At 42.6% G+C, this 25,041-nt stretch overlaps 1 protein-coding gene across 5 annotated transcripts in view; it reads right to left on the bottom strand.

Moving 5' to 3' along the window:
* The window catches only part of anln (anillin, actin binding protein), a 194,259-nt gene extending 170,923 nt beyond the window's left edge, over positions 1 to 23,336 (bottom strand). For 4 of the 5 annotated variants that reach the window (XM_072509741.1, XM_072509744.1, XM_072509742.1 and 1 more), the window contains exons 1-3: positions 23,165 to 23,336; positions 10,916 to 11,066; positions 1,983 to 2,237 (exon numbers count right to left, since the gene is read on the bottom strand). In XM_072509741.1, the coding sequence (XP_072365842.1) occupies positions 1,983 to 2,237; positions 10,916 to 11,066; positions 23,165 to 23,182 (424 nt within the window). In that variant the 5' untranslated portion in view covers positions 23,183 to 23,336. Of the gene's footprint in view, positions 1 to 1,982; positions 2,238 to 10,915; positions 11,067 to 19,402; positions 19,473 to 23,164 lie in introns of those variants that run through there. The other variant, XM_072509743.1, reaches the window with a different exon arrangement.
* Positions 23,337 to 25,041: the final 1,705 nt, after the last annotated feature.

Raw genomic sequence — 25,041 nt, 5'->3', positions numbered from 1 at the left:
CTTATACTTGCTAGAAGTAACATATATTAATTTGCAACAACCTGTTCTCTGCAAACAAAAGGAATGTGCTGAAGCCATATGCCTTTTTTGAATTGAATTAATAAATCAGTCATTATCAAATCACCTTCACAGCCTTAAAAGATAATTTTGCACATGGCACCATGATTCACTGTGGGGCAGAAACACGGTGCGCCAAAGGATAAGATTGATCCTCAGTCAGATGTGCATTCTTGAAACTGAAACCCAGCTATTGCTGCATACCCTTTCCTCGTCCTCACTTCACAGCCAAGCAATTATCATTCCTTCTGCATTTGCTCTCTTGTAATTATCTCCCTTACACCGTTCTTACTCACTCTTTTACTAGAGTACAGTTCTTTTTGCATTCCTCTCCCACCTCACTTGCTGCAATCTCTCAAACTTCCTTAGTATTGATTTCAATCATTCTGCTACATGAAAGATACCATGAAAACAGATTATAAAACTATTGCTCAGTCGCGATTGAAGACAGTGCCCTCTAGTGTTGAAAGTCATTCATCGCTACCTTTGGAAAAAGGGTGGATCATGTTCATCATCATGTTGACTTTCAATTTATTTTGTTAAATTACTTCCATTTTGGAGAAAATCGCCATTTAACTTTACTGCTCATCTTTCTCAATGATCAGTCACGTAGCTTCATCCGCAACATAAAATACCCTTTTCTCACCCATGAGTTCTCTTATGTTTTTGTAGAAATGTATGTTTGAATCAATAAACCAGCAGTGATATCATAATTGAGATCAATATGTCGCATCCAGTCAGAAGGCTAAATTCAAGCCCAACTTCAAAGTCTTGAATGCATCTTCCAAGTCTGGCATATAAGTGCAAAACTGAGGGCATACTGCGCTCTCTGAGATGCTTCTCCATGTATGAGACATTAAACAGAGGTGGATCTAAAATATACCATGGGATTAAAGCAGGGGAGCTCGCCTGATATCCTGGCCACCATCAATTCTGCAACCAATAATGAAAAGAAAAATTTGGTTTATTGTCTATGGGACTTTGCTGTGTGCAAATTTGCTATCTCATTTCCTACATTAGCAAGGGACTAAACTTCAAAAGTATTTCCGCTTGTAAAACTGTGATGTCCTGAGAAGTGATAAGCACTATGTCAATGCAATTTTTTTCCCATTCAATACAGGATCAGTTCACACCAACAGACGTGTCCTTTAATACTAATATATAAGATAATGAGACATTACTTCCCTTTCAATTTCATTAACAGAAGACCAATTTTGAACATCAAAGTCTCGTTTTCTAGGATTGAGTTTCAAAAGCAAGTACACGGTCATTACTTTAAACAAAGTATTGGACATTTGAATTCTTGTATTTTCTTCATTGGTAGAAAACAAAAGCCGCCAGCATAATACAATTATTTACTATGACGCTGAAAGCCTTGCTGTTTGCCAATTTCAACTCCAACCTCTTGCTACTGCTCCATCATTTGTGCTGTGCTTTCTCGCTGTCAGGCCTTTAGCTCTGGCCTCCTCTCCATAAATCTCTAAAACTTAAAATCAATGGGTATAATCTTGTGGAAGCGATGGAGGTCTCGATCACTGACTGGAGAGCCCTGTGTCGTCTCCTTTAGGAATAGCCTACACAGTCTTGCTCCACTCAGGCACTTGACAGGTCAGTGGCACCCCCACCACCATCCTACAGGTTCCTTCCCCTCCCCATCCATCTCCACCACAATCCTACAGGTGAGGTCATAAGTGTCCACCATAGATCTTTGAAAGGTATTGATCATCACTCCCATAAGCTACTTATTTTGCTCAATGTCAAATTTACTGCGTCAAAAGGTGTGATATAGTTCTTGGAACATTCAGAAACGGTCAAATGCTCCCCACTTTCACTGCAGCAGAGCAATTTTGAATTAAATATAATTTTAAAAGAGAAAACAATAAATAAATCTCATTGAAATATATCAACACACAATTAATCCATACCATCAGAGTCCCATTGGCGACGTTGTTCTGCCAGTATTTGCATTCGATTCTTCACAGAGGTAACTGGGTGTGTATTTTGGTTCACGCATTGCTCTTTCTGAACCCCAATTAATCCAACAGATTGGCTTGGAGGAGATTGTGCAACAGAAGTAAACGCAGGAGATCCTGGCTCCTTGTTCTCTGCCCCAGGGACTGGGGCTTCCATTTTATTGGAACAGCGTCTTTTGGATGGAGAAGGCTTGGTCGAAGGTTTCACTACATAAAGCAAACAGATTTTTAGTGCAGCTGCAAAATAATGTAGGAAATTAGGAAACATGGCGCTCAAGGAGAATATATACAATAAATTAGCAAGTTGGAGAAAAGGTGAGGCAATGTATTACCATACAACAAAATTAGGGATTTAAAATTGTGATTTACGTATGTGCTTAAAATGGATTTGTTTTGGGGGACTTCTAGTGATGGCATGTGACAATAGGTCACACAAAAGATGGCTCCTGTCAGGGTCCTGGTATTTTGATCTTTTTTGCCCATTTTGGGGGGAAGATTTCGGGTTCCAACCCAGTAGATTGGTATGGAGCATGGAACAGTTATTTGAAGAATGTCAAAAGCCTCAGCGGACAACTCCACGGGAAAGAAACCCACGGCTTGGAACACAACAAAGGAATCTGGGGGGGGGGGGGGGGGGGGGATGACAGAGGTGGCTACAACCATCGCGTTAGAAATACTGGGGTGATGGCACAGGAGTTGGAGAAGTTTGGCAAGCAGATGGATGTCAAATTTGAGCGACATGGGAAGTAGATTAAAGAGCTGTTTAAAGCCACCATCGAGGAGGCATTGGGCCCGATACAAGGGCAGCTGGCCAAGACTGCCAAAGCTCTAAAGGAGCCAGGGGAGACGTTGGAGGGCATGGAGGAGACCTCGCTGGGGCACAAGGACCAGCTGGCCTCGTTGGAAGCGGAGATGATGCACATGTCGGATAGGAATCAGGGCCTGAAGGTCAAAGTGGAAGATCTAGAGAACAAGGCAAGGCTCATGATCCTCAGAGTGGTGGGCTTGCCAGAGGGAGTGGAGGGCCCGTGGCCACCAGAGTATCTTTTGGAAATGATCTCTCAGTTGGTGGGCAGGGATGATGTGTTTGGCGCCTGGAATTGGACAGGGCGATTGGGACGGGCGTACGGTGCGCATCTACCAGAACATTGGGACCGAACTGGCGAAGTGGCGGGCAGCCTTTTAATAAGGCGAAGGTGGTGCTGTACAATAAGGGTGCGTATCCAGCGTTGAACTCGAGGGATCATTATTTTGACACGCCGGAGCAAGCTGACAAAGGACTGGGACTGGTTTGAGGAGGGTTGATGGCATTTATTTTCCTGTATGTATCAGTTGGGTTGTGGTGATTGTATATATTGCAACGTAGGTGTGTTATGATTTTGCTCTTCTTTTTTCTTGGAAGATGGTGGTGGGGGGTGGGATTTCTTTCCTGGAGACTATGGTCATGGGGATGGTAGAAGCAGGGGGATTGATATGGTAATTGGAGGGAATGGTGGGCATGCTGGGATTGGGACAAGGGATTATGGCCCTGGGGTTGTAGGCCTTTGTTCTGGTTGTGTTTGGGCAAGACCACACCTTTCTAACATTAAGAGGTAGGCTAGTGAACGGGGAGGGGCTGCGACTTGTTGGGCCAATTTGGTGAGGCTCAATTAATCTAGAGGTAACCCTAATTAGGTAACCCTAATTTGGTGGCAGGCAGTCTGTCGGCTGTGGTGAGTAGGACAGGGAGTTAGCAGTGACCAAGGGATTTTCTTTGTCTCAACCATTGGGTGGGGCTGGTGGCCCTCTTAGCTGGGCCTGGGGCCTCGGAACTGGTGATGACGGTATGAAGCATCACGGTGGTAATGGCTAACCCGAGGGGGAGGGGAGTCGAGAGTCCTCCGACAAGGTTAGTCACCTGGAACGTGCAAAGCCTTGGGGTGGGGGGGGGGGGGGGGCGCGGCGCGCGCGCACAGGCAGTAAAGCGGGCGAGGGTGTTTGCTCATTTAAAGAGCCTGGGAGCCACCGTGGTTTTTTTGCAAGAGACTCACATGCGAGAACGGGATCGGACTAGGCTCATGAATGCCTGGATGAGCCAGCTGTTTCGCACAAGCTTTGATAGTAGGGCCTGGGGGAGGGGTGGGGGCTACGATCCTAATTAAGAGGAGGGTTTGGTTCCGGGCAGAGAGGGGCATAGCGGATCAGTAGGGGCATTAGAGGGGAAACAGGTGGTTCTAGTGAAAGTGTATGCCCTGAATTGGGACAGTGTATCGTTAATGAACCAAATGGTTTCTGGCAATGGTGCTGGATTTGGACACCCGCCAATTGATTTGGGAGGGGTGATATGAATTGTGTTGGTCCCAAAGATGAATCTTTCTGGGCCCAAGTTTTTTGGTCCTGGGTGGGAATGCGAAGATATTGCCTGTGTTTATGGAGGAGCCGGGGGGTGGGGGACTGATTATTGTATTATGAATCGGAATCTTCTCGCTGGGGTAAAGGCAGATTACTCAGCGGTGGTTATTTCAGACCATGCCTCACATTGGGTGGTTTTGGTGTTGGTGATTGGTCAGGAACTCCGCAGGGGGTGGCAGTTAGACGCACGCCTGCTTTCGGACTTAGGGTTTTGCGAGAGGATTTTGAGGGCCTTACAGGAGTTGCGTGAGGATTTTAGAGGGCCATACCGGAGTATGTGGAAAATGATAACTGTGAGGTTTCACCCTCGATTTTGTGGGAGGCGTTGAAGGCGGTGATCAGGGGAGAGATCATAGCCTTGAAGGCACATGCGGAGGTGAGGGAACAAGGATAGAAACTGGTAGATGAGATTCTAGGGTTGGATAGTAGGCATGCAAGGCCTCAGACTCCGATGCTTTTGTTATGCAGGAAAAACAATTGCAAATGCAGTTTGGCTTGCTGTTCATGGTTAGGGCAATGCAGCAATTGAGGCAGACGAAAAGGGCAGTATAGGAGTATGGGGAGAAGACCAGTCGTCTCTTGGCTCATCAATTAAAGAGGTAGGAGGCAGCCAGAGAAATTGTTCAGGTTAGGGATTTGGAGGGTAGGATGGTCTCCGCCACAGAGAACCCCTCAAGAGGTTGTATGGGTCAGAGCCGCCGGAGGACGCTCGAGATGGCAGAGTTTGAGGGTTCGAAGTTTCCCATGGTGGGGGAGGAGTTGCAGGAGGAGCTGGAAGCACCATTGAGCCTGGAGTAGATTCAGGCAGTGTTGAAGCATATGCAGGCAGGGAAGATACTGGGGTCGGATCTGTTCCCTATTAAACGTAGATGTCAAGTTACTGGCCAAGGTATTGGCATTAAGGTTGGAGCCTTCGTCTCCCGGAGATAGTAGGGGAAGATCAGACAGGGCTTGTGAAGAGGCGGAGGTTGTTGTCGAACATGCACTGTTTGTTGAATGTGGTGCTCACCCCTGCGGCCAGGCCGGTGCCAGAGATCATTATATCACTGGACGCGGAGAAGGCGTTCAAATGGATGGAGTGGGAGTACCTTTTTGCAGTGTTGGAGAAGTTTGGGTTTAGTCCTGGGTGCGGTTGCTGCATGTGGCCCGGTTCGCTGGTGTATATACCACATCATGTGCTCCGGGTCCTTTTGATTGTATCAGGGTACGAGGCAGGGGTGACCGATATCTCCCTTGTTTGTGTTGGCAATCAAGCCGTTGGCCATTGCTTGGAGGGCCTCAAATGCATTGAGGGGGATTTTGAGAGGTTGGGAGAAGCATCAACTCGGAGCCATCTACCGGGAATATTATGGGTATTTTGGTGCCTTGTTCAGTTACAAGTTGAACATAGAGAAGAGTGAATATTTTGTTGTTGCATCAGGGCGGGGATTGGGGGGTTGCCGTTTTGGTTGCCAGTGGTCCAGGTCGTAGGGAACTGGGGCAGCTTTGTGGGTTAAACTATACAAGTCTGGTGGGGTAGAGTTACGGCGGATCTGCAGAGGTGGGATAGTGTCCAGTCATCGTTGGTGGGCGGGGTCCAATCTGCTAAGATGAACACCTTGCCGAGATTTCTATTTTTATTTCAGCACCTCCCGGTGTTCCTGCTCAAGTCGTTTGTCCGAAAGGTTAAGCAGCTCGTTTTATTTGAGCGGGTAAGGCCCTGAGGATTCGGAGTGGGCTGCTTTAGAGGGAGACACAAGCAGGGGACTTAGCGTTGCCAAATTTGCTGTATTATTATTAGGCAACCAATGCAGAGAAGGTGTTGGGGTTCTGCAGGGATCCGGGAGCTCTCTGGGTTCAGATGGAGTTGGGGTCATGTAGGGGGACCGGTCGGGGTGCCATTGGTAACACCGCCACTACCATTGGTGCCGGCAAAGTACTCAACAAACCCAATGGTGGTGGCTTCACTAAAAATATGGAGGCAACTCCACCCACATTTCAAGTGTGGGGTGGCTTCCATTTGTGCTACTAAGCACCTGTTTGAGCCAGCAAGGCTAGATGCCACATTTTCTGCATGGAGGGAGAGAGGGCTGGAGAGACTGGGGGAGCGGTTTGCCAGCCTAGAGCAGCTGAAGGAGAAATTTGGACTGTTGGGCTTGGACATGTTTAGATACCTCCAGGTGCGGATCTTTGTTAAGAGATTTTTTTCAGCTTTCCCGGTGGTGCAACCATCTTCTTTATTGGAACAGATTCACTCCGGTTCACGGTCGGAGGAGGACAGTCCGCCCGGTATGCATGCGTGGATAGCAGGGGAAAGAGTTGGGTTCGGTGGAAGGGGTGAAAGCGAAACGGGTGGAGGAGTTGTGGCCAATATTGGAGAAGAGGGGTGTGGAGGTGAATGCTACATTGTCATGTGCGAGACTGAGCCTTATCCAGTTAAAGGTAGTGTTTCGAGTGCACCTCACGAAGGCGAGGGTGATTCGTTTTTTTGATGGGGTAGAGGATAGGTGCCAGCGCTGCTCAAGTGGGCTCACACACCATAAACACATGCTCTGGTCCTTTTCTAAACTGGTGGGTTTCTGGAGGTCCTTTATCAAGAAAATGTCAGTGATCCTAAATATTGAGCTACTATCGTGCCCCTGGTGACTATTTTTCGGGTTTCAGATATGCCGGAGCTGCAGACGAGCATTCTGGTCTTCGTCTCGTTGGTGGCACGGGAGGTGGATTTTGTTGGACTGGAGGTTGGCAACACCACAGAGTGCTTCAGCACAGCTAGGAGATTTGATCGAGTTTTTGCACCTCGAGACGGTTACATATACTGTGAGGGGTTCGATTGAAGGGTGCTACCGGATATGGTGGCCGTTTATTTTGCATTTCAGAGAATTGGTAATTGTTAGCTGTTGGGTTGGGGGTAGGAAAGAGTTTCTAGTCTTGGTTTTTTGGGAAGGTTGTATGGGGATTTGTAAGGTGTTCATGCTTTGTTCAAGGTATTTGTTGGTATGTTTTGTAATTTTGTATTCAAATGTTGTTTTTATTTTAAAATAAAAACATTTCCAAATCAAAATGCATTTGTCTAATAACAGCTTTCAATTCAGTCTGAGGCCATTTTTTGGTTACTGTGTCCTTGCTCTCTGGTATTCTCTCCTAAACCACCATCTCTCTCTCTGTGGGGGTGCTGTCCAACTTTAGTAATATTACCAAACAGAGCAACACCATTTTTTCTGAGCATAATTTCTAGAATTATAAGCATTAGTCAAATCATGTCTTAATTCAGAAGCTGTAAATGCTGGCAACAGTGACTATCATTCAAAGTATGTGCTTTACTTCCTTCCCATACCTAAAAGGTTTGCTTCATTCGCTCACTTCAGTCTCGAAGTTTGAGCAAGCTTTTAAAAAGTACTTAGATACCTTATTACAGAAACAAACCATTTGGACCAAGCAGTCCACATCATTCATGCCAGCATATAACTTTAATCACAGCTGCCTACCCTGATCACATCTCCCTCCAACTAATTTACCTTCACCCATTCATCCAATTTAAACCATTACAGGCCGTCAGTTTCTGACTCAACCATTGATCTTGGAAGTGAATTCCATATCTTGGAACTCTTTTTTTCTACTTTCTGTTCTAAATCTTACATTTAATCTCGCATCCATGGGCCCTTGGTCTTGGCCACTCAATTACTGGAAACAATCTGCTTCTATCAATTCTGTCCCACCTTTTTTAAAAATAAATAGTTCCACCACATTGCCCTGGAATCTTTGTTGTTCTTGTAAAAAAAATGTTTTAAAAATTATTCAGACCTTTCCTGTGCTTCTATTTCTACATACAAAGTGATATTTGTGAACACAAGTCTGTGCTATACCCTCTTTAAATGGTCAGACATTAGGCTTAAATATACTTTGTTTCTAAATACACATTCTAACATGTTGTAGTGCACTCCAACATGTTATGCTACTGAGCATCACAATAAAACAGAGTTTATACTTACAAATGAAAAAAGACAAATATACCATTCAGTCAATTTCAACTAAAAAGATACATCTGTGCAGGGAGTACAATAGGGTGCTTTGTTCAATCCAGAGCCAACTCTGAAGATTTAATGACAAATTTGCTTTGGGCTTCGGAGGCCAATATAAATTAGAAACACTGATCCCCAAGGTTCCCCAGGCAGCCTTCCTCCCCAAATAACTCCTTTAGCAAGAGTCAATTGATTTTTACTTGTCAACAATTTCCTAATCACATGCATAGTTTATCCTAAATACCCATAACATGGCTTTCCGTGTAGAACTTTGAAAAATGCTTCCAGAAGCCCAAGTACAACATGCTGTTGAGGCTACCGCAGGTCATGACAATATCACTTCCTCAAAGCCATGATGGGAGCTTACTGAACCCATTTTGACTACTATCAATCGAATTATTACTGTATCGATAACTTTACATTATGATTCATAATCAATTTCATTTTATAAGGTGAAATTCAAGTAAAATTAACAGGCCTTTTAGTCGATTTATCATCCTTTATATAAGTACCCGCTGAACCATTTTCAATAGCAATACTTTCCCAGTATCCAACGACTCCCTCAATGACCATTCCTCAAAGTCTCTTTCCCAGTCTCCTTTAGCAATCTGGGATAAATACCATCTACCCCTGGGGATTTGAGCATATTTTAGCTCTTTTAGCTTGTCTCAGACTTCCTTCGCGTTTATATCAACATCATGTTGCTTATCCCCCCCCCTTTGTGAATGTTCACTCTGTTTCAAGCCTGTGTACACCTTTGATGTTTATGACCTCTGTTTCATCAATCACCTTCGGACATATTTTTACACGCAACCGAGAACACCATCCAATTTCTGCTTGCAAGATTTATAACGGTTGTTTTCTCACCAGATCAGTTTTGATTTGCTTAGTTCATTTAGAACTATTCTTGCATAAATCTAGCCTTGCGGCATTTTAGGTATATATTTATCCTGCATATTTAACATTATTCTCCAAGAGGGTGGCATGATGGTGCATTGGTTAGCACTGCTGCCTCACGGCACCGAGGACCCAGGTTCTATCTTGGGTCACTGTCCATGCGGAGTTTGCACATTCTCCCCATGTCTACTTGGGCCTCACCCCAAAGACTGAAAATGTGCACGCTAAATTGCCCCTTAAATTGGGGAAACATTTTTTAAACATTACTCTAAGGTGTCCCACTTATTTCCAAGTGAATCATCGTTGAAACTTCTGTCCCGATTAAGGGGATAGAGTTTCACTTTGGGTGCAACTGGGAAATTGTGGTCCAAATGTATTGATTAGCTTATATTTCAAGTTTTCCCGGAAAATAATTTGCATAATGACAAATGCAAATTTTTCCCTTAACCACCACAATTGAGCAGTCTAATAGAACATAATCATTGCTGCTCTTCTTTCCCATTAGAAGATGTATTTAAGAGTGGTAACCTATTCAACTTATTTCCTGCTGTATTAATTAAAATTGTATCATAAAAATTAAGTGTCTTTGGAAGGATCACCAAAATAGAACGATAGAATTCCTACAGGAGGCCATTTGGCCCATCGTGTCTGCACTGACCTGCAGGAAAAGCATCCTACCTAGGCCCATGCCCCCATCCTATCGCCATAACCCAATAACCCCACATAACCTTTTGGACACGAAGGGGCAATTTAGCATGGCCAATCCAACTAACCTGGACATCTTAGACTGTGGAAGGAAATCGGAGCACCCGGACGAATCCCATGCAAGCACAGGGAGAAACTGCAAACTCCACACTGTCAGTCACCCAAGGCTGGATTTGAATCTGGATGCCTGGCACTGTGAGGCAGCTGTGCTAACCACTGTGCCACCCTAGTTATTTATCACTGGAAATGCTTTAAAACCTACACAACTATTTATAAGTTCCATTGGTGTATATTTGACAGATTTTTAAAAATCTTTGATATGTAAAGTTTTTTTTTTTTTTTTTTAAAGTGGCTACTTGCGTCTGTGCATAATAAAATAATTCAGTTTGAAAAACCTTTCCTAGCCAGCAAAAATTCACAATGTTGATGTAGTGGAATGGTCTGATCCATTGAACCGTGAACAGCAAATGATTGCAAAAATTTGAGTATGAGTTTTTAGTTTTGTCCTATACCCAGCTCTATTACAAAGTCTGAACACCCAGCTCATGTTGAACTTTAATGCTGCGTTCACTATTCTTCACATGTGCTACAAAGTCATTTGCAAATATCAGGTGACGATGAGCAACGCATCAAGCTAAATGCCTTAAATCAAACCATTTTGCAGCATTTTAGTCAATGACATGCATATATTATCGTAGAGAGCATCTTTAATATTCATTTTAAAGTTTAGATATATGTCCAGCAAAGAATACACAGGACCCCTGGACATGGGATATGTAGCACATTAAGAAATAATACTGCTACTTCATCATAAAAGATGACTGTCGCAGTTACATGTGGAGTATAAAACATCTTTGTCCAGTGTCAAGCACACAGTAAGGAATCTCTTACCTTCTTCCACAGCAACTTCCAATGGTTGGTTGCTAGCCTCAGTCAAAGGTTCCCTCGATCTTTTTGCAATTTGTCGAGCAGCTGCTGTGGGCCTCTCAGCCATCTTCTTCTGTAGATTCTCTCGCCGAGCCCGAGTACGTTCAAGTAGTTTCTGGAATAGGTAACAATTCAGTGTATTGTCCACAGCCTTGTATAAAAATCACAAGATTACATAATGCAAACACTAAGCATTACTTCATTCAATTAAAACAATAAGCTTCTATTAGAGAAAGACAAGGGCAGCACAAAAAACGATTTTATTACTAAAGTCAAGATGTACTAGGTTAAAGCACAGATATTGGTTTGAAAAAAAAAATTATCAGGCTCATCATCAATTACAAAGTATAAAATCACCAATGACATGAGGAGTCTGGCTACTTATTTCCTTTCAGATGGATTAGAATGTTTTTTAAAAATGACTAATTTCACTGTTGTGTTCATGTTATACGCAGTATAAATAGATGCAAAATCTGACAAAATGTTGTTAAAAATGAACTTATGATAGCTCATTGAATTGTTTTATCTCTTCACAGATGATGCTTGACATTGAATATTTCCAGCATTTTCTGTTTTTAATCAGATTTCCACCATTCACAGTATTTTGCTTCTGAAACATTAAATTGAGTTGGCTTCAATGCTGTTTTTCTTATAGCAATACTGGCACTAAAACACCAAAAAGGCTAAGTGACATCATTGGATACATACATGTTCCAATAAAATATATCATTCAGTACATTCAGCTCCTGCCTGATCTATCAGTTTGTTATCAAAAACAATGCTGCAGATATTTTTCTCCAATACCCTGCTTTGGCACAAGATGTTGTATTATAAGACTTAACAATTCTGTCAAAGCATTTAGAGTACAATCTCCAACGATGAAGAGAGAAGAATCTGGGCAACAGATACACAAATGGTAAAAAATAATCACCAAGGAATCCCTTACTAATAGCATTTCACAGTTCATGGCAATAAGTTAAATGAGATATAATACCAACATAAACAGTACAAAAATAAAGTTCAAGTGACGTAGTAAATAAAGACAGTATTCTAGCATCATCTGATATTCTCCATCCAGAGTGTTGTTGATGCTCGTTGAGCATACTCAAGGGATACAGATTTTTCGATGAAAAAGTAATAATAGGGATAGGATGGAAAAGCAGACTTGGAAGCAGAAGATCACCCATGATTTTACTGAATGGTGGAGCATGTTTAAAGCACTGACTGACTCACTCCAGCTTTTATTTCTTGTACTCTTACGTTATCACAACCAGGGAGCGACAGTTGAAATAATGGACACAAAAGGGAATTAGAGAAGCGAGATTGCCATTCATTTATATTGTATATAATACCTTTTAACACCAATTCTTAATAACTGGAAAGAGCTGGCAGAAGGCGCAATACTTGTCACTCATGAAGGTTAGTGATTTGCTACCGAAAATGTTTCGGCGAATCATGCTAATTCTGGTCACAACCACACCAGTCACCGTTTCCAAGCTATGACAACCCAAATGTTTTCCCATTTTCACCAAATAGAGATGAAATATACATTTCAGGTCAGCCCTCTATGGAAAAATATGGGGTCCATTCCAGCACAGGTTGCCAAGCTATGACAACCTAAATGTTTTCCCATTTTCACCAAATAGAGATGAAATACACATTTCAGGTCAGCGCTCTATGGAAAAATATGGGGTCCATTCCAGCACTCAACTGCATCACAAATAATTTTAGAGTTTATGTTTCAGTATCCTACCTAGATCATTATTCCAAGTTACAGTGAAATATGCCTCGGGCATACTGACATTGCCTTTCACCAAGTCTGTACATAGAGTCTTCAAATCCCAAAGTAGTAGCTTAGCTTGGAATATTACTCTAAATCATCTTGCAACTCAAAATATTATGCCTTATTTATCTCCTTTCAAAACTGAAGCATTTTCCTAATCTTTTTGCTCATATTTCAATTCTATATTATGGAAAATTAGCTTCAAGGCCTTCTCAGCACCAGTGTTGCAAGTATAAGGACAACAGAAATAAAAACAGAAAATGCTGGATAAACTCAGCAGGTCTGGCAGCATCTGTGGAGAGAGGAACTGAGTGGAGGCTCTTATTGAACACACATGAAGACTGCTGTCTTTATACTTGCACATGGTGTCAGGAGAGTGTGGCAAAAAATAGATTTTGAAACTTGCAAAGGCACTGAGAATCCAGGAACACAAAGATTTTAAATCTGTCAAACACTGCTGAAAAGAACAAAGACAAATAGACAAAGGCTGCAAGTGACAGTTCAATAAACGTCTCTCGCAGAAATATAGTAATGAAGACCACTATACTTGCAAGGACCTGTATCGGGGTTTGGCATTTTCTTTAAAAAAAAAAGCAGAAGGAAGTTGTAGATGCTGGAAATCAAGGCAAAATTGGAAAATGTTAAAAGCATTCAGGCCACACAGTATCTGTAGAGAAAACTCTGCTGCAGAGTGGTTCCAGCAAGCTTTTGTTTAGGAATTTTTCCAACTGTCTGGGTGACAACCAATACAGTATTCAAGGTGTCATCTGGCTGAAGAACTTGAGAAAATGATCTAAAGTGGACAGTACGGTGAAGTAAGGATTGAAGAGACGGGGGTACAAAGAACGAGTTAAATCTGATTTACTTAAGGTGCGCTAAGGTAATACAGTTATCAAGGTTTCTTTAACCTTGGAGTATCTTAGTCTTTGTTAAGCAGGGAACAGTAATGCATGTTAAAAAATGATCACTGAACTTTTGAATTAAGGTTGTTTAAAAGATTGAAAAAGACACAAAATAGGTGCAGAAGTAGCCCATTTGGCAACTCTAGCCAGCTTCCCCATTCAATAAAGATTATTGCTGGCCTGTTTGTTTTGAATTCCATATTTCCACCTATCCCCAATAACCTTTGATTCCTTTGTCTAATGAGAATCCATCTGCCTCTGCTTTAAAAATATTCAATGAACCCACTTTCATCGCCTTCAAAGGGTGAGAGTTCCAAAGTCACACAAGCCTCAGACATGTTTTTTCCTCATCTCTGTCCTAAAAGAGCGACCCCCAATTTTAAAACGGCATCTCCTAGTTCTGGACTTACCAACAAAGGGAAAGCTGCTTTACACGTCTACTGTCAGGATCATTCAGGATACTTCAATCAAGTGACTCTTCCAAGCACCAGCGGAAACAAGCTCAGCCTGTTAAACCTATTCTATTCTCAAGACAACCTGCTCATTCCAGGCACACATAGAAACTTACATCGAAAATAGAAGCGTACATCAAAAATAGAAGGAGGAGGCCATTTGAGCCTGCTCTGCCATTCATCATGATCATTGCTGATCATCAAGTTCAATACCCTGATCCTGCCTTCTCCCCACATCCCATGATCCCTTTAGCCCCAAGAGCTAGGTCTAATTCCTTCTTGAGATTACACAATGTTTTGGCCTCAACTACTTTCTGTGGTAGTGAATTCCATAGATTCACCACTCTCTGGGTGAATACATTTCTCATCACCTCAGTAATAAAAAGGTTTACCCCTTATCCTACAACTATAACCTCTAGTTCTGCACTACCCACCATCGGGAACATTATTTCTGAATCCACCCTGTCTAATCCTATTAAAATTTTGTAAATTATGAAATCCCCTAGGAATCAGCCTGGTAAACCTTTGCTGCACTCCCTCCAAATCAAGAACAACCTTCCTGAGATAAGGACACCAAAACTGCACATAATATCCCAGGTGTGGCCTCACCAATTGCCTTATACAATTGCAGTAAAACAGCTCTATTCCTACACTCAAATCCTTTTGCTATGAAGGCCACCATAACATTTGCTGCTTTATTATTAGCTGTACTTGCGAGCTTACTTTCAGCAACTGATGCACGAGGACACCAAGGTATCATGGAGCATCCACCTCTCAATTTACTCCCATTAAAATAATAATCTGCCTTCCTATTTTTGCTACCGAAGCAGATACCTCACGTTTAGCCACATTATACTGCATCTGCCATGTAAACAAATGACCACTCACTCATCCTGTCCAAATCCTGCTGAAGTATCTCTGCATCCTCCTACCACCCAACGTAGTATCATCTGCAAATTTGAAGATAATACATTTAGTTCCCTTGTCCAAACCATATAATACCCCTGCGGGACCCCACTAGTCACTAAATCAGAAAGAGTCATTTATTACAACTTTTTGCTTCCTGTTTGTTAACCAGCTTTCTATTTATCTCAAGACACTACCTGGAATCCCATGCGCTTTAACTCTAGATAGTAATCTGCTATGTGAGACCTTGTTGAATGTGTTCTAAAGTCCAAATAAACCACATCCACCGGTTCTCCCCTGGTCAACTCTACTAGTTACATCGTCAAACAATTCCAGTAGATCTGTCAAGCATGATTTTCCTTTCCTCTATCCATGCTGACTTTGTCTGATTATGCCACTGTTTTCCAAATGCTGTGCTAGGAAATCCTTGATAATGAACTCTAGCAACATCTCTACTACCGACTTAGGTACGTATACACCAATGTCCCTTTGATTCTGCACCTCCGTAAGAATTTCTCCCTTTATTTTAACAGAACTTAAACATATTGTAATAAATGGTACTTACAACCATATCTGGCCTACAGTTCCCCTTTTCTCTCTCTCTCTCCACCTCCCTTTGGGAATAGTGAATAGCGGGATTATACTAGCTAGCCCCCAATCTGGAGGAACCATTCCAGAGTCCAAAGAACTTCAAAAAATGACCACCAATGGATCAACTATTTCTAGGGCCACTTCCTTATGTACTCTGGGATGAAGATTATCAGGCCCTGGAGACTTGCCCACCTCCAATCCCATTAATTTCCACAAAACTATTTCTCTACTGATACTAATTTCCTTCAGCTCCTCACTAAAACTTGCGTTTCTCAGAACTTCCGGTACATTATTCATGTCTTCCTTTTGAAGACATAAGCAAACAAAATTTTGTTCCTCAACTATTTCTTTGATCTGTTAAGAATTCCCCCGTTTCTAACTGTAAGGGGCCTACATTACCAATCTTTTTCTCTTTACATACCTATAGAAACTTTTTACAGTCAGTTTATATGTTCCCCGCGAGTTTATTTTCTTATTGCATTTTCCCCTTCTTAAGCAATCCCTTGGTCCGCCTTTGCTAAATTTTAAAATGTTCTCGATCCTCAGGTCTATTGCTTTTTCTTGCTAACTTGTATGCATGCCTCTTCTTCGAATCTTACACTATCTCTAATTTTCCTTGTAAACATTGGTTTGGCCACAGTTCTCTTTCGACTTTTGTGCCAAATAGGAATAAACAGCTTTTGGAGTTCATCTATTCATTCCTCAAATGCCTGCCATTGCCTGTGCACTGTCCTTCCTTTCAGTAATGTTTTCAAGTCTGTCATAGCCTTCTCATGCCTCATACCATCATAGTTACCTTTATTGAGGTTCAGGGCCCTGGTCTCAGAATCAACTACCTCACTATCCCCTTTGATAAAGAATTTGATCATATTATGGTCACTCATCCCCAAGGGTTCTCTCATAACGAGATTGCCAACTAATCCTTTCTCATCACACAACACCCAGGTCCAAAATGGTCTTTAATTTTTTTTAAATTGGGGTTTCACTGATGCTGGATGGTACAGAAATGCAGACAAATATTTTATTTTTATCAAATAACAAACATATGCAACTAAAGCAAAATGATTGATAAGATAACAAATTCCAGGAGTTATACTGACCTATGATTAGACTCGCCTTGTATGGAGTTTTTAAAAATATAATCATATATAATGCAGAAATATGAAAATTGGCATGCAGCTAGGATGAAAGAAATGCACAAAGAGTTGGCTCAGTGTTGGATTGACAAAGATTTGATCAACTTGTATGCAGTGCTCAGAACTGTAATATATTTAAATCACAAACTATCAAATATGATTGCAAGTACAATTATTAAAATATGTTTAGGTTCTATTAAAATAAAGGGAAAAATTCTTAACGGACAAAGGTGTATACGTACCCAGGTCATTGAAGGTGGTAGGGCATGTTAATAATCTTTATTGTCACAAGTAGGCTTACATTAACACTGTAATGAAGTTACTGTGAAAAGCCCCTAATCGCACATTCCAGCACATGTTTGGGTGCACAGAGGGAGAATTCAGAATGTCCAAATTACCTAACAGCAGGTCTTTTGGGACCTGTGGGAGGAAACCCACACAGACACAGGTAGAACGTGCAGACTCCACACAACAGTGAACCAAGCCGGAATCGGACTTGGGACCCTGGAGCTGTGACGCAATTAATTGTCGAGCGAGCAATTAATAGAGCATAATATGGCATCCTAGGTTTTATTAAATAGGGGCTCAGGTTCTAAAGTAAGGAGGTCATGTTGAACTTGTATAATGATGTAGAGATGCCGGCGCTGGACTGGGGTGAGCACAGTAAGAAGTCTTACAACACCAGGTTAAAGTCGTCCAACAGGTTTGTTTCAAACACTAGCTTTTGGAGCACACTGCTCCTTCCTCAGGTGAGTGAAGAGGTAAGTTGCAGCTCCGAAAGCTAGTGTTTGAAACAAACCTGTTGGACTTTAACCTGATGTTGCACGACTTCTTACAGAACTTGTATAAGACACAGGTTAGGCCTCATCTGGAGTACTGCATCCAGTTCTGGGTATCATACTGGAGGAAGGATGGGAAGATATTGGAGAGAATACAGAGGAGATTCACAAGAATAATTCCTGGAATAACCAACTAGCTATGAGGATAAATTAGAGAGGTTGGGACTGTTTTCCTTGGAGAAAAGAAGGTGGAGAGGAGAAGGTATTCGAGGTAAACAAGATCCTGAGGAGTGGGTACGGACAGGGTAAATAGTAAGAAACTGTTCCCTCTCAGGAGTACATCAAGAACTCGAGGGCAGATTCAAGATAATGGAAAAAAGGAGAAGTAATGCGAGGAAATAAATTTCACCCAGAGGACGGTTGGAGTCCAGAACAAACTTTGCGAAAGGATGGTTGAGACCGATTTGATTGAGGTATTCAAAAGGTAATTGGCTTGCTATCTGAAAAGCAAGAATGTGCAAGTTTACAGGGGTATGGCAGGGGAGTGGGATTAGGTAAATGCTCTTTCAGAGAACCAGAACTCGATGGGCCAAATGGCCTCCTTCTGCACTGCAAAGATTCTGCAATTCTGCTGCAAGTTTAACATGTCTATGATATCTGACCTCAAATGTTTTAGTTCGGATTGATTTTGGGAAATAGCTGGTACATCGATCAACGGGAAGACTAGCATTTATAGAGCAACTTCCTGGACAACAGATCAGACAACTCTTACTTTTTCAACCTAATAATTTTGCCCTGATGCTGCATCATATCAGGGTTGCCACCAAAGTTCAGTAAAGTGTAATGATAGGGAACTAATGGTGGTTGGTAAGGGACAGAGACTGGGGAACTAATGGTGATTGGTAAGGGACAGATAAAATGGATCTGAAGGAAAGAACAGTTCAAGAGACCCCTAACCATCATGCATTCCTCCCCATTTGTTTTCCTCACCATCAGCAATCCCAGATACTCGATTATCATTTCTAAAAAGACAGAAAAACTGGAACCCCAATTTTAAGTGACGTTTAAGTCAATTTTCAACTAACAAAACTCAAGATTAAGTTTTAACCTGGAAGTGAATCACATTTAAAGCATATTGAGTTATCTTCCATCCTCACTGAAATGCATCAAATTTATGTTTTAAATGTAAAACAGCTACTCTTAACAAATATTCATGTGGGGAAGTATATACAGGTAAGCTATATGAAGCATTTCTGTGAAGTCCAGGCTCATTGATATTTGAAATTTTTCAACTGTACAATTTGGCACATGCCACTTTTCAGTGACTCAGAAGGAAAGCGAACAATTGGCTGCATTTACAAATTTGAATTTCTTAAAACACATACCAGACTTTTTAGCCAACACGACACAGAATACTTCTGTTGAAACAGCTGGATCTCATTCCTCAAGAATGTAATTTGGCATGTGACTCAACATTCAAATCCTATAGGTTAACTGACATTCTCTAACATTAATTCAAACTGGGCGAGGCGATATTCAAGATTTGAAATCTTCCATTTGCTGCAGTGTTTTTCAATCTCTTTTAAATGTATTTAAATGTATGTTGGTCTTTAGATGCAATTCACAACTATATATTTCATTAAAAACACTATTACAGGAAATAGAAGAGTCTTGCTTCATCAAAAAAGTTAAAGCAGAAATAGGAAAATGAGAACTTTTAATAAAAGTACAACATTAACATGAGCCAACATACAACTAAACCATAAGGACTGCAAGCTCGAGTCCTGACTGTGCTGCCAGTCTCAGTTAGTTTGACAGTACAACACTTGGCTCAATGTTATTTAGCTGGTGAGAAACATTAAACCCAGCAAATGTTCCCTCTCCTCCCTGCCATTTACTGACCTTTACTAGAAATTACATAGATGCTATGAAGACAGATCAGCTTCAGCTAGTATTCATTCAAGTAAATAGCCCACCTAAGACAACAGAGGAAAATTTACTCAAACAGAATGCAATCAGCATCCACTGAACCGTATGCACTTTCAGACCAGAGAAGAATAGAATTTTAACAGCAGCTGTCAAAACATTACTAGATTTGTGAAAATAAAATTAAACCTATTCAATAGTTTTCCATAAAGCTTTTGCGTTTCCCATAAAAAGAATACTAGCAACGATCTGGTCTGAGACAAAGGCAAAGCTACAGTGCTATATTCACAAAAGCCCCGGTCACAAGCGTTTCTCAAAGCTTATCTACTATCAGAAAGTATATCTGTCCTCTGCATCTGGACTATCGGGAAACAGCAAATTTGCAGCGTTGGCCAAAAGCTGGGTCAGAGGAAACAGCAAAGGGTGGAAATGAAAGGAAACACAGGCATGTTTTTAGACTGCTTATTTAGTCAGGTCTTATCTGAAGTGAAACAAAAAAACAGCCAGTTTTCTTGGTCATTGAAGCCAATGTAGGATAAATGTATGGATCACAGGTAGGCAGGTGAAAAAAGTAATAATGATCCATCTGTAGGAGTTGAAGACGCATAAAATTCCAGGACAAGTATGACTATTTTTTTGCCTCAGAAGTACAGACTAAATTATACATTTTTATACATTGTGCTTGTAGACAGAAGCATAAACTATTTAGCTCAACTCTGTATGATCAGGAATTCAGTGAGTCAAGTATGTAAAATGCCCATTTATTTGCTTGGAAGAAACCGTAGCAATTATAGACTTTCGTCTCTCATAAATTAGGTTGCACCTATGGATAGTATTTGGAGCTTTTTAACAATGAGGCATATATACGTAGAGTACACATTGGGAGTAAAACGTATGGATGAATTTTCTTTATCAACCATTGGTACTAACAAACAAACATGAACAAAACTAATGAGAAAAATGCTGTTAGCTTAAAATTGAATTGACCTGTCAGGGGCAGCACAGTTGCTTCACAGCTCCAGGGACCCAGGTTCAATTCCCGGCTTGGGTCATTGTCTGCACGTTCTCAGTGTCTGCGTGGGTTTCCTCCCAGTCCAAAGATGTGCACGTTAGGTGGATTGGCCATGATAAATTGCCCTGAAGTGTCCAAAAAGGTTAGGTGGGGTTACGGGGATAGGGTGGAGGTCTGGGTTTAAGTAGGGTGCTCTTTCCAAGAGCCAGTGCAGACTCAATGGACCGAATGGCCTCCTTCTGCACTGTAAATTCTATGATCTCATGTGACAACTTGGTTTTGCTTTCCCTTTATACCACATATGGTTTGACAATTATGTTGAAACAGAACATTTACTCTTTACAAAATGCTCTATGTCCAACAATGAAAATAATGCAGCTGTTGCATACTCATAAATAATCAACAAAAGTCCCACTGCAATATTTTGCAATGACAAGCACACTTTTTGTCCATTCTTAGAAGCTGACTTTTAAGTAGAAATTACTGCAAGTGAGAAGCTTAGCATATTTCTAGGCATTTATGGAAAACATTACAGAAGTAATCATTCAAACCGACTAACATAGCAGACTGGACCCAGCTGTGATACACTCAACAATCTCCAGTTTTCAACCCTTTTACTAATCTATGAGTTGTAATGTTACTTCAGCACCACAACTTGGTCCACAGCAAACAAGCTTTTGACATTTGGCTTTATATTAGAAATGCAGATTTTATTGGAATATACAGCAGACCAAATTTGAAAGAGTTGAAGAAGCAATAGCATTTAAGTGGTTAGCACTGCTTCTTCACAGTGCCAGTGACCCAGTTCAATTCAGGTCTTAGGTGACTGTGTTTGCACTTTCTCCCAGTGTCTGTGTGGGTTTCCTCTCACAATTGCAAAGGTTAGGTGAATTGCCCATACTAAATTGTCCCTTAGTGTCCAAAGATGTGTAGATTAGGTGGGGTTTTAGGAATACAAGGTTAGAGCAGGAGTGTGGGCCTAGGTAGGATGCTCTTTCAGAGCGTCAGTGCAGACTTGATGGGCTGAATGGCCTCCTTCTACACTGCAGGAATTCTATGATTGCCAACCATTGCACAAAGAGCAATCAACATAGAGTGAATAAAAATAAACAAAACACTAACTGAAAATATCATTTTGAAAATGCAAGCAGCAAAATGGCTCGTGTAACTTTCCATATTGTTTGATCAATAATCTGGAACAACACAGCCAGCACCAACACCGAACACCAGTTTATTTTCCAAATCCACAAAGAGTTTGTGTATCCTTTTATTTTCCAAATCCATGAAGAGTTTGTGTATCCTTTTAGAATATCTGTATTTTATTTGTAGTTGTTCTGGTGCAAGATACATGTCCAGCAGTAAATTAACAAATCTGTTGTACTATCAGAATAACAGTCAAATAAACCATTGATGTTCAAACTGATTCTGCATTCCTACTGTAAGAGTAGATCAGTGAGTCAGTCAGTCAAATATGGTAATGCAAAAGGACTCACCAATGTCTTTCCATGTTACACCTTTAGGACAAGTAAGTTCCCAGTTTTGTGGCAGACGCAAAACATTGCCAAAATTTCAGTTTGAGCCCAAGTATGAAACAAATTGTGATCTAAATAACATGTTATGTCCATTTAAGGAAATTATGACCGTCTCACATGTTGCTGCGGACTATACAGCACATTATTAGCTGGTCATTTGCCAAGTCAGAATTTAGTTCATTCTCTCCCCAAATCAGGTGCTGTATGCTTTATGAAGTCTGAAACAAATGATACTTTTCTATTACAGAATCGAAAGTTGCTTTCACACCCTAATTCTAAAACACAGCACATTCCAGGAGGTAATTCGTCCTTAATTATCCTATCGCAACGGACCCGGAGTTTTCCCCTTATTTGAAATGACAGACAGATTTAGTAGTCGAACTAAGGTAGAAAACACTCCAGACACACATGAAGTCAAAGAGCATTTCAGATAGTGAAGGAACAGAAAAAAGAGATGCTAAAAATGTGAACGAATACAGAAAATGTTAGAAACTGGCGGGTCAGTCAGTATCTGCAATATGTTAAAAAAAAAAATCAGGATACATTTGGGGGGGGTTGAGTTGGGATGGCAAGTACACCCGAAACATCAAAAATCGGCGATTTGGGGGAATTGGAAAACTCTCTGTTCCCCTACACCTTGGGGTATAGAGTTGCTGCATTGCCAAGCAAACCCTACATCCCACATCCCTCAATACTGAATTGGTGGTGGAGACAAACTGCCTGGCCCATCATTCTGGACGAGGGGGTAGGGAATGGGCGGTGGAGACAAACTGCCTGACCCATCATTCTGGACAAGGGGGTAGGGGAAGGGAGAAAGTTGAAGCAAAATCCACTCTAAAATACTCTGCACTTAGCACAGCAGGATAGCTATATCTCACCAACCCGGGCTACTGCTTCAGGGCGAGCAGAGGGGAAGTCGTTCGATTAAAGAGTACTAATTTGTTTCTTTGAAAAGGATGGTACCCTGCATGATTTCCGTCAATTTCTCCCACAAACACGACCTGCGTTATAAAACAAGAGCTGCTGGAATTTGTGAACGTAGGGCTGGTGAGATTGCCGGGGTGGGGGGGAGGGGGGGGGTCTCAGGCGAAGTCAGTTTACGCACTCCTGGCGGCCCTTGGTCTCTCTCATTTATACAGCCAGAAGTCGGCCCACAATCACCCGTCGCCAACCTCCAGACACACGATTCTTTACCTCCGTGAACGGATCCATGGTGTCTGAACGTCGCGTGAGCCGAATCAACTCCCGTCAGACGGTCCCTTTTCTTCAGCTCCGTCTCGCGCGCTGAAGACTCCACCGCCGCCCGTGAGGTGCGCCAAACTATTCAAAATTTCAAATTCGGCGCCGCCAACGGGCTGAGATCGCGAGACTATGGGAAACGGAATGGGGGCGGGAGGCACCGTTCACTGGCCAGGCCGCTTGAAGGACAACAATGTCGACTAATTGAAAGCGGAAGACGTCACGGCGTGCCTTTTCTGATAGGCGGGCTAACCAACCAATCACAAGCCAGGACCCGATGTTGTCGCCAAGCCGGGTTTGGATTGGTAAAAACAAAATACCGGGGATGCGGCAAATAAAACAGAAAACGCTGGAAAAACTCAGCAGGTGTGGCAGTATCTGTAAGGAGGGAAAACAGTTAATGTTTCCAGACCATATGATTGTTCTTCAGAACTAAAGAGAGGGGAATGTGTTGGCTTACATACAGTATAAGAAGGGGTGGGGAGAGCTGGAACAGAGGAAGAAGGTCAGCGATGAGGAGGTGCTAGAAGAGATTGCAGCAAGACTGAAGAATAGGGGGCGCGATTCTCCAAAATGGAGACTAAGTGTGAACGACATCGCGTTTCATGACGGTGCGGGGACTACCGATTCTGGCCACCACAGGGGGCCAGCACAGCGTTGGAGTGGTTCACGCCGCTCCAGCCTCCATTGCGCCGCGCCAACCCACACATGGGCAGTTGGGCTGCGTCAACCTGCGCATGCGTGGGGGACTTCTTCAGCGCACCGGCCCCTACGCAACATGGCGTGGGGGTTCAGGGGCCGGCTGCGCAACAAAGTAGGCCCCGGGGGGAAGGGGGGGCCGCCCCGCCCGCCGGCTGGCCGATCGGTGGGCCCCGATCGTGGGGCAAACCCCATCGGAGGCCCCCCCCAGGGACGGAGCCCCCTTCCCACAGGCCACCCCGACCCTTCACGCAGAGTTCCCGCTGGCAGCGACCAGGGGTGAACAGCGCCGGCGGGATTCTGCCGTTTCCCCTCGGCCCATTTGGGCCGGAGAATCGGCGGTCCAGCCGCGGCCAGCGCCGTGCCAAACACACCGGTGCAAATGGCGCCAATTCTCCACACCTAATTGCGTGCCGGCGGCGTGGCGCAGTTGCGGCGATTCTCCGGCGCGGGGCTCGGAGAATCGCGCCCTGGGGAGGGGGGTTTGCATAGGAACAAAATATGTTTGGGAGATTTAAAAAGGGTTCAAGATACATAGAAAATAGAAGCAGGAGGAGGCCATTCGGCCCTTTGAGCCTGCTCCGCCATTCATTATGAACTTTGCTGATCATCAAGTTCATTACCCTGATCCAGCCTCCACCCCGACAGCTATATCTAACTCATTGAAATTACACAATGTTTTGGCCTCAACTACTTTTTATGGTAGTGAATTCCACTCTGGGTGAAAAGATTTCTTCTCAACTCAGTGGTTAGCAATGCTGCCTCACAGCTCCAGGGACACACGTTCCATTCCTGCCTCAGGTGACTGTGGAGTTTGCTCTTTCTCCCCATGTCTGCGTGGTTTCCTCCAGGTGCTCTGAATTCATCCCACAATCCAAAGATGTGCAGGTTAGGTGGATTGGCCATGCTAACTTGTTCCTTAATGTTCAAAAAGTTAGGTGGGATTGCGGGGATAGGTGGGACTTGGGTTTAAGTAAGGTGCTCTTTGCAAGGGCCAATGTACCAAATGGCCTTCTTCTGCATTGCAGGGATTACTATTACCCTTATCCTCAAACTATGACCCCTAGTTCTGGACTCCCCCATTGTCGGGAACATTATTTGTGACTCTACCCCGTCTAATCCTGTTGTAAGTT

The sequence above is a fragment of the Scyliorhinus torazame genome, chromosome 6 (assembly GCF_047496885.1).
Source record: "Scyliorhinus torazame isolate Kashiwa2021f chromosome 6, sScyTor2.1, whole genome shotgun sequence".
In the NCBI taxonomy this organism is placed as follows: domain Eukaryota; kingdom Metazoa; phylum Chordata; class Chondrichthyes; order Carcharhiniformes; family Scyliorhinidae; genus Scyliorhinus; species Scyliorhinus torazame.
This window is presented reverse-complemented; position numbering and strand designations above follow the sequence as displayed.